This window comes from Culex pipiens, chromosome 2 (assembly GCF_016801865.2).
Source record: "Culex pipiens pallens isolate TS chromosome 2, TS_CPP_V2, whole genome shotgun sequence".
NCBI lineage: Eukaryota > Metazoa > Arthropoda > Insecta > Diptera > Culicidae > Culex > Culex pipiens.
In genome coordinates, this window is record NC_068938.1 from 61459894 (window position 1) to 61470813 (window position 10920).

General features: G+C 45.0%; 1 protein-coding gene across 1 annotated transcript; it reads right to left on the reverse strand.

Moving 5' to 3' along the window:
- Positions 1 to 5141: 5141 nt before the first annotated feature.
- Positions 5142 to 10441, reverse strand: LOC120420610 (uncharacterized). The gene is made up of 6 exons (XM_039583687.1): positions 10217 to 10441; positions 9580 to 10165; positions 9179 to 9186; positions 8883 to 9130; positions 6386 to 8627; positions 5142 to 5498 (listed from the first exon to the last, which is right to left on the reverse strand). Exons 1-6 carry the CDS (start codon positions 10439 to 10441, stop codon positions 5142 to 5144), a joined length of 3666 nt encoding a protein of 1221 aa, XP_039439621.1.
- Between the last annotated feature and the right edge of the window lie 479 nt (positions 10442 to 10920).

A 10920-nucleotide genomic window follows, 5' to 3' on the forward strand; every position in this document is an offset into this window, starting at 1 on the left:
GAAAATTCCGGTAAACAGCACTGCCAAAATTATTTTTTCCGCGATTTTTTTTTCAACATTCATATATTATGAAAATTATGGAGTGCAATACAACTGGGCAGGTGTAAAATGCATTTTAAAACAGTTTTTTCATTTAAATGCAATTCCAATTTTAAGGGGTTTTTTTATGTTTGCCTTCCACTTCACCTTTGGCCAGAGTCGGAAGATTTTTTTGGGAAGATTTTGAATATCTCAAAACTTTTAACCCTCTACTGCCCAAATTTTTTTTTCGAAAATATTTATTTTTCCCGTGTTTAGAAGGTCATTTTGAGCAACTTTTGTTCTACGAAAAACTTAACTTCTCTTGTTTTATGTTTTTCTTGTTTTATTTTTAGTATTTTAATTTGCATTTATCTTGTTTAGTTTATGTTTGTTTTTGGTAGTATTTGGCCTATTCTACCACCTAATACAATTACATTTTGCCTATCTAATTTTTTCACGTTTTTACAGTCACTTTTTCAATTTTTTGCATGTTTTTCACATTTTCTGCTATAGAATGGCACCATTATCATTTAAATTGCAAAAAATGTGTGGAGGCATAGTTTGGGAATCTACAAAAATTACTGCATACTTCTTTTTACTGAAAATATAGGAAATGTTAGTAAAAATCACAGCCAAAGTTGACCCCTAAATTTTGACATTTTTTAAAACATTGGCAAAGTCACATAAAACAAGTTGAACTTCTAACCCTAAAATTTTCAAAAATTTTAAGAGTTCTTCTTTCCAATGCTTTTTAAAGAACAAAAATCGGTTGGAAAATTGATTTTTGGCGATTTTTTAGATCGAAGCCCGTCTAAAGGCGGGGTTAAGTTGTAGAGGGTTAAGGTTTGGTTCTTACATTTCTTGTTCAGTAAATGGGCTGTGAGCAGACTTCAATTTCCTAATGCTGCTCGCTAATTAATCTGAACTAACTCGAAAAACGTCTTTAATTTGACTTCAGAACCGCCTCAGAAACCGCTAAATCAATCTCCCAGCAAGTCCGCCCAACAAATCAACCTTTTTTCCGTCAAGTGTCAATTAATTTCCTCGCTCTAATTATCCCCCCGTCATAAATCATCGTTGGTTCTCGCAAACCACTTGTCAAAGACCCATTTGGCAGCTTTTTCACGGCATTTTCCCTCACAATTTTCGCACACACACACACCAGCACTAAATGGGAGGGATTTTCCCACTTGGTGCGCTTCTAATCGTTCCCAACCAATTAATTCCACATTTACGTTCTTGCTCGGAGCGCCGGGTTTCGCGCTTTAGGCCAAGCTAGGATGGAGGAACCGAGCAGAACAAAAAAAAAAAGGAAAGAACAAAACAGGACCAAAAAAAGCTTCAAAGCTCCCACCGCCATGGCGACGAAGGACGTTCATTTTCATCCCGTCGTCGTCCCGGGCTGGCGGTTGTGGTCGCGTCGAGGAAGATTGGCGAGCCACTTTTACACCCTGCTCATTTGGGCAATTTATTTGGTGGAGGTGGCTGAAAGACCAATTGTTGCCTCATTACTGGGAAAGACGGTAAGGGCGTGCGCTATGTTTGACGTTAGTCTTAAAAATTATTACTTTTTTGTAAGGAATACTTAAAAAGGAAAATTCATTGGGAAAAATCAAACAATAGTTCATCGTGATCGTGCTACCTTGTCGCACGTAGATTTGGGCCAAATTGAGTTATGAACGTCATTTTGTGCAGCTTTCAATGCCTAACCTTTTGACCTTCACAGATCCCCAAAATGATCCCCAAGTTAAATCCTGAGATATTCAAGAAAAAAATTCAAATAAACTCCGTGCATTGAAGACACTCTTCATATTGACACACCCTTGAAATTGCTGTAAGTGCAATTGGCCAAAGGGATTTCGGGTAAGAACGCGTTTGACACACGTACATGGCCGACTACCGTAAACATTATTTGTAATTATAACTCGGAACTCCAGCAACCAAATTTAACCAAACTTCGGGACAATTCATAGAATGGTCGACCAAACAAAACGTTATTGTTTACATTGTGAGCTTTTTTGTTTATTCAAGGTCAAAAATTAAAACGTGTTTTTCTCGGAACGTCAAGATAGCACAATCACGTCAATTTGTTAAATGTTCAATTAGTGTTTTGCTTTTTTCTAAAATTGAGTTTCAAAACACGTATATTTTAAGTCAATTCAAATTGATGTGAAATTTGTTTCAAACCTCAACAATCAAAATAATCCGTGACAACATAGTCATGACTAACCGTAAATCTTTTCCAGTGACTTTCTTCGATGTCCCTAAATCACACTCTTCTCGCGTCTTCATCATTCAACTTTCCCACGGGTCTTTACGTCTTTTCGGAAAAGCCATTATCCCCGGCTTGTTTATTTTCAATTTAATTTCCCAAATTAACTGACCTCCCACTGTCACTCTCGGACAGGGTCCTTAAACACCATTTGAGTGATGATCCATCTCGTAGCCGCCAGGCGCCCAGCCATCCTCAGGCTGAAGTAATTAATCTCTTTGCTTATCGAGTCACACAAACACAAAAATCGATACTTTATTACGCGCTTCCCAGGGTGCTTTTTAAAAGCTTTTTGTTGGTTATGGCGTGGTCGGGAAAATCTTGTGGCACAACTTTGGTTGTTTCCGGTGGGAGAGGGGGGTTGTTGACCTGGGGGTTTGGGACAAGTTGGGACGGTGATTGTTTGCCAAACAAATTAGCATATTTAATAAATGTTTCCGAGAATTGAGCTGGAGTTTCAGGGTGGGGAAAGGGATATCCTTTCCAATTTTTGGGCTCTCTTTTGGCTAGGGGGGAAACAATTTGAGAAGGGAATAACCCCTTTTGGAAATGTGTTGTTAAAGAATGATTTATAATGAGGAATTTTGCGATTTTTCCTAAATTTGTCTTAAAAAAAGAGTTTATGTTGTTCAAATAACCATTTAAAAAATCGCCAAGATAATGAAAAGCGAGGCACACTACTCGAAATAATTGTTACTAAAAACTTGACGCAAACAATTTTCGTTTCTCATTAGCCCCAATATCATAATCACTTGTACTTCATTGAAACTTTGAAGATCGCGAAAAGGAAACAACTTTGCGTACAAATCTTGGATGAAACCGTAAAACTAAAGGTTTCATCCGCAAACAACTTCATCAAAGTAAAACAGAGAGAGAGAAAAAACAAAAATTGCGATAATGTTCCAGCTTTTCCGGAGGGTGGCGATGATTCCAGGTTGATGAAAGCTCGGCACGGACCAGATGCTGCCACAGTTGATGACGGAAAAGCGTCGGGAATTTTTTTTTTCCTTAGGTTTCTGCTGCAGGAGCAGGTCACCACCCTTCGCTGACTTGGTGGAGTGGCCTAACCAGACGTGCATTGGCGCGCTCTGCACTGGCACTTCAAATTTAGCACTCACACCAAGTTCAAAGCATACTACTCCAGCCCAGTGCTAGTGCTATTAATTAGCAATCCCATTTAGCACTCATAGATTTTTTTTTTCCTTTTTTAGTGAGTCTTTTTAATAAAAGTTCTCAAGCAAATATGATCACCGGTCAACGGCGGGAATCTATTACAACTACAACATACCTTTTTCAAGATTCTTCCATTAAAATTTAATCTCAGGGCTCGCAAAACTATAGAGAATTAAAATTCTTATTCTGTTCCTATCAACTGCCAGCCAGGCTACGTCCCAATCAAGATTTTCGGGTCCTTCACACCGATTAACTTCATTATTCTTTGCAACTTATTATTTTGATTCCAACAATAATCTGCGATGATAAAAAAAATATTGCTACGTTAAAAGCAAAAAAAAGTTTACCTTGAAGGGATCAGAACCATGGATCTTTTGCTTATATTCCTTGAACATTAGCACTGCACCAAATTTACAGATAAATGTGGTTGTTGTTAGTTTCATCACATTCTAGACAATCATTACAGTAAATTTCAAATCAACAAATGAAAAAACAACCTAGTTACCATTTTTGCTCGAGTGCCAGGGCGAGTGCTATGATTGAAAGCGCAGTGCTATCCGTTCAAATAGCACGCGTGCTAACCGCGTGCAGCGCCAATGCATGTCTGGGCCTAACCTGGCCAGAAGTAGAGCTTAACGAGCACCACTCTCTCGGGTGATCCAGGGAAAGGCCGACGCCAAAAACTGAAAAATGTAATTACAGTTTAATGTTTGCTGCTGCTTTGAAGGCCAACCTCCGTTAAGTGGAGTGTTGTCAGCTAGAAAGTTGAAGTGGAGAGTTGTCTTAAATAATCTGATTTAAATAATTTCACATGAAAATGTGTGAAGGAGCGCTAGGCCCGGCTCCAGGAGGGCTTTTTGACTGTCCAACCTTTCCACTGTGTTGCGGGGAATTTCGTGGCAGCTATCTTGTGGGCTTTCAAGTTAACTCTTCGTTAATGTCCAAGACGGACGGATTTGCCACTCAAGCGTTCACCAACGACACAACTTAAACTTGTGCAACACAGCTTCAAGGCGACAATCGGCGAGTGGACTGTATTCACGACGACTTTTTCCTCTAGTGGACTCCTTTGGCCAGGATGCAAGAAAACAGCTTGTTTCACGATCTTTACTGCTATATTTACAAGCTTAAACTGACTTACGGACTAACAAAATCATTGGGTTTTTAAACTAAAACTTCGGCATTTCTTCCCGAATCTTCTTTGCAAAAACATTCTTATTATTTAATCTCCTATCGGGTGCGCAATCCTTTTTCCCTAAACCATGTACACGCCACTTCTTCTTTTCATTCATTCATTTCTTTCATTCCTACTCCCTGCTCTCCTATTGGTCTGTTTGCGCAAGCTGCCTACTCAGACGCGCGCTGCGCGTCCTTGAGCCTATTGTGTGCTGTGAAATACATGAATGAAACATGTGTGAAAGGGAAAGGACACGAATGGTGAGTTGGTATGCGGTTATTTACATGCTGCTGTTTCCTTTCTTCTTCAATGTGTGGCGTGTATGTGCGGGTACATTTGTGTTGTGTTATGTGCTTAAACAATAGAAGGATTAACTGACACTGTGGAAATGGATGGATTATTCTTGCAAATTTACTCTACCTGACACTGTTAGAAAAATCATATGGGTTGGGAACTATTTATTTTAAGATTAAACTCATTTTCTTGGGCAAATTAAATCTACTTTGGCGTTGGCGCCAACATACTCCCGCCGGGCAGAGATGGAATCTCTGTGACCTTAACCAAATTTGCATTATCAATGATTGGCAGAACAGCAATCTTATGGATCGCCCGCTTGTACACATCTGTGCCGATCTGTACTTCGACCGTACGCACCAAATCATCTTTCCCGGGGAAGGTTTTTGTGATTTTTCCCAACTTCCACACCTGCACGGGCGCATCTTTTTCTTCTAGCAAGACAATCATACCTGGTTTGATGTTGGCGGACTTAACTCGATTCTTACCGCGGGGTTGAAGGGTTTGCAAATAATCGCGATGCCACTTTCTCCAAAACTCATCGCGCAATCGCTGCATGTACTGCCAGCGATTGAGCCGATTTATCTGAACACCTTCACAACTGGGTTCAGGTACGGCGGTCAGGGGACGACCAATCAAAATGTGTCCGGGGGTAAGAATCTCTGAATCATTGGGTTCGGAAGATGTAGCATAGAGAGGACGTGAGTTTAAAATTCCTTCAATCTGAGTCAGAACTGTAGCGTACTCTTCAAAGGACAACTTGGCTTCCTTGAGAGTTCTCTTCAAATGAAATTTGGTGCTTTTAACGGCGGCTTCCCAAATACCACCAAAGTTGGGGGCTTCGGGGGGAATGAATGACCAATCAATTTCACGAGGCTGACAGAACTGAGCGATTTCATCAACTGTGACTTGGGACTTCAACAATTCATAGAGCTCGTGTAGCTCGGTTTTCGCTCCGCGGAAATTGGATCCGTTATCGGAGTGGATTTCTCGGGGGAGTCCTCGACGACCTACGAAGCGTTTCAGAGCTGCGAGAAAAGTCTCTGTACTCATATCTGAAACGAGTTCCAAATGTACGGCTCGAGTGACCATACAAACAAACACCGAGATGTAAGCTTTTACGATCTTGGGCTTGTATCGACCTTCCTTGACATAAACTGGACCTGCGTAATCCACACCTGTGACCTCGAACGGTAGAGCCTGGTTGACACGATTTGCAGGAAGATTTCCCATCAACTGACTAGCGACCTTCGGGCGAGCCTGAAAACACGTGACGCAACGATGAGCCAAAATCTGGTCCTCAAAGCAGCGATCAGACTCTTGGGACCTGCATGCAAATTTTCTTCATGGTAAGCGCGAATCAAAAGGTCAACTACAGGGTGTTTCGGCAAAATGTAGGGGTGTTTGGAGTGAAACAACAGCGAGGATTGCTGAAGCCGACCTCCAACTCTCAAGACACCGTCCTGGTAGAACGGGTGCAAACCTGCAATCTTCTTGCACGGTTCGTCATTTTGAACACGGTGAATTTCGTCACTGAGTGCTTCGTGCTGGGTAATCTTTACGATCAGTTCCAGCGATGCGCGCAACTCAGGAATCGTTGGGTGAATCATGAACACTCGACAAGACGGATCTTTCTGACGACAATTTTGGATGAAACGCTGCACGTATGCCATCACACGCTGCAGCTTTCTGAACGAACTGAACTTGGTAAACACCGGAAGCTGGTCTTCATTGAACACAGGGGTTGCAATGATCGGACCAAGCTTCAACTCGGGGAGTTCATCATCTGGAATTTCCGGGGGGATTTCCTCATCGTACACTTCGATTCTCAGGAAGAATGGGCCTTCCCAGAACTCGGACTTCGACATGAGAGCCTCGGGGAGCATGCCTCTGGAAACAATATCGGCGGGGTTGTCCTTTGACCTGACATATTTCCAGATAAATCCTGCGGTGAGCTCAAGAATCTTGGCAACTCTGTTCCGGACGAACACATCGAGCTTCGCCAGGGACTTCTTAAGCCACGCGAGGACAACCTGACTGTCAGTCCAAAGTACGACTTGGCTTACTTTAAACTTGACAGTCTCGAGAACTCTAACCATCATGCGAGCCAACAGTTCACACGCCATCAACTCTTTGCGGTGAATGTTTAGATCTTTCTTGGGCGAACAAACTCTGGATTTGCTGCAGAGGAGGCGAAGTTGAGCTCTGCCGTCGGACAAGATGCATCGGACGTAAATGTTTGCACCGTAAGCAACAACGGAAGCGTCGGAAAATCCATGAAGCTCAATCGCGACAGTCGACGGGCTGATAACATAGCGTGGAATCCGAATTTCACTAACCTTGGGGAGGGCTCTACGGAAACACAACCACGACGCCAGAAGATCTCCTTCGACCTTGGCGTCCCATGGCAACTCAATCAACCACAACTTCTGCATGTAAAGCTTCGCAACAACAATCACGGGGGATAGAAATCCGATGGGATCGAACAACCTACCGATTTCGGAGAAAATACTTCGCTTGGTGAATTCGGTGACATCTTTCGGAAGACGCACCACGAACATAAATTCGTCAGACTGGGGACACCATGTCAGACCCAGTGCCTTGACGACCTCGTTTCCTTGATCGAGGCAAACAAGTTTCTCGCGATCAGATTCGGGAACACTACTCAACACTTCCTGGCAATTCGAGCTCCATTTGTGGACACGAAAACCTCCAGACTCCAACATCTCTCGAATCTGCCGCTGGACGACTACAGCTTCGTCAGCGGAACTAGCACCGGAAAGGACATCGTCGACATAACAATCATCACGAACCACCTCGGCTGCTAGCGGAAACTTCTCTCTTTCATCCTGACACAACTGAACTAGACATCTGGTCGAGAGGAACGGGGCAGCTGCTGTGCCGTAAGTTACCGTCTGTAACTCCAGCACGCGGATCGGCTTTGAAGTGTCACTCCTCCACAGAATTCGCTGAAACCTCGTCTGAGACGAGTCTAGAAGCACTTGCCGATACATTTTTTCAATATCGGCAGTGAATGCAATGGGGTGTTTACGAAATCTGAGGAGAATACTGAACAAATCACTTTGGACTGGCTTTCCAACGCGGAGGACCTCGTTGAGCGACTTCGCCGTTGAACCTTGCTTGGCCGACGCGTCGAACACTACTCGCAGTTTCGTGGTCGAGCTCGTCGGCCTCAGGACGGCGTGGTGGGGCATGTAGTACCGATGCTGGTCTACATCTTTGGACTCATCGACCTCACGACAATGACCAAGGGCTTCATACTCATCAATGAACTTAGCATACTGCTGCTTCAGACTTGGTTCTCTGTTGAGACGGCGCTCCAACAGCAGGAACCGACGAAGAGCGAGCGAACGGTTGTCTGGCAACCCTGACACATCTTCTCGAAACGGCAATCTAACAACAAATCGACCTGACGGTAAACGACGATGCGTTTCCACGAACAACTTCTCACATTCATCAACATCAGAGGGTGGGGGCGTTGGATCGGCAAGATCCTCGACCTCCCAAAACTTGGAAATCGTTTGATTCAGCACATCCAACGAAGCGTTGTTCGCGATGTGTGAATGGTTCACAGAATTCTCGATTTCGCCGGAAAATACCCAGCCGAAATGAGTTTCGCGCAACTCTGGCAGACCATCTGCCAGGTGCAGCTGTCCTGACTTAAGCAGGCTGAAAAACATGGAGGCACCAATCAACATATCAATTCTCTCGGGGACATTGAACTCTGGATCCGCAAGTTGAATTCCTACCGGGATCGGCCAGGAGGAAACATCAATCTTCGATCCGGGGATGATTCCAGTCACTTTTGGAACCACCAGACATGTGATACTGGCGGCGAAGGCCGAGTATCTCGAATGAACGGTAACCCTGACTTTCTCCCTAGCATACATCTTTGACCCACCTACACCAGCGATCGGAACGTACATCGACTCACGAGGGGCCTTCAACTTGTCGGCAATCCGCTCGGAGAGAAAGTTCACTTGCGAGCCACTATCAAGAAGCGCACGGCAAGGAACGGGATCTCCATCGTTCTCGATCATGACAAGAGCCGTCAGCAACATCACAGTTTTCAAACTCTGGGAATGGTTGGATGAACATGAAGAGTTGAGAGGGGTTTGCTGCTGCAGGTTCTGACTCAGTGTAGTGGACGGGGGAAGGTTGGGAGATTCAGACTGGGGTGTTGTAGGGTTCGTTACTTGGAGGCTTGGGTTTGGTCTTACGCTTTGAGCTTTGGAGAAAGAGTCGTTATGGAGCAAGGTGTGGTGTTTCTTGTGGCAAGTCTGACATTTCAAGTTGCTGGAGCAACTCGAAAGTAGATGACCAGTTCGGAGGCAGTTAAAACATAACTTCAACTCACTAACTTTGGCATTGCGCTCCGGAACTGTCATCGCCAGCAACTTCGAACATTCAAAGTGACGGTGATCCGCCCCACAAACCAGACATGACTTGGCGACCTTTGCAGATGTGGCAGTATGGGATTTTGGGGTTGGTTTGGGGCAAGATGGCTTGGTGGTGCTTTGCTCCTTTGCTGAGCTCAAGACGCGCGAATTTTGGGAACGTTCAAGGACTTGGCACTCGGTTTTCAGAAATTGCAATGTTTGGTTAAAGTCTGGCAACTCACCTTGTTTCTGCGTCCTTTCCCACTGCTGTCTAGTACTATCATCTAAGCACCCTACCACTAGCTTGTTAATGATAAGTCCTGACAGCCTGTCGACGACGAGTCCTTGGTACTGCAATCCGGCGACGTGGCGATCACAGGCTTTGGTGAGCGCCTGCAAGTCCTTGTGGTTTCCCTTGGTGATTGGCTTGAGCTGCAACAATCCATCGATGTGCGTATCCACGATGACACGTTGGTTCTCGAACTGCTCGCTGATCTCCCTCCAAACTTGCTCGTAGTTGTTGTCTTGAATCATCTTTGCGGTGATCAACCCAGCTGCATCACCGACCAGGGCTTTGTCGAGGTGATGCAGCTTCATGGCGTCGGAATCGCGGGTGCGACCGACGAGGTCTTCGAACATGGCCTTGAACTTTGGCCAGTTCTTCGTCTGCCCGTCGAAGCTCGGTATCGGTGCTCGAAGAGGTTGCTGTTGCACGATCACTTGAGGCGCCACTCCGTTGGCACCGACTTGGAAGGGGGCCGGTCCAGCGACCGGCTGGTTGAACATCTCCATCAGCTCTTCGACCAGCACCAGCGTTTCGGTGTGAAGCTGGTCAAACACGTCGAGCACATCATCTTGTTACTCCTTCTTGTCGACCACTTCGATCACTTCCCGATGGCGCAACACGTACTCCTGGTAGTGCGCTTCCAGCTTCTTCTCGTACACTTTCAGCGTCGCCTTGGTTATTCTCTGCGGGTTCTTCTTGGCTTCGTCAAGGGCACTCTTAATTCTCGTCACTTTTCCCTTGACCTGTCCCCGCTGATGAATCAGCGACTTCACTTCCTCTGGATTCACGGGCTGCTTCTTTGGCGTGTGTAACACCATTTTGGCGCCCTCACTTCACTTTCGTCTCAAAGTTTGAGTTCACTTTGCAACCTTTTGCTTGTTGCACTTTTTGTCCACGGCGTGGACGCACTTTGCCAACTTTTTGGCACACGAGTTTTTGGTTCGCAAAACACTTTGGCTGTGCTTCACTTTGGTCTCTTTAGACCCACTTGTCAGTTCTTCCTCGCATCCGCCAAGGCCACTTTCACTTGTCCGGGTTGACGGACTACGTTGAACGTTCGTAGAACCGTGTAGGTCCGCACACTTCACACTATTCCGGTTTGATGCACCATGAAGGTCCGCACTTTTCGCACAAATCCGGTTCGAAGGACCATGAAGGAGCGCTAGGCCCGGCTCCAGGAGGGCTTTTTGACTGTCCAACCTTTCCACTGTGTTGCGGGGAATTTCGTGGCAGCTATCTTGTGGGCTTTCAATTTAACTCTTCGTTAATGTCCAAAACGGACGGATTTGCCACTCAA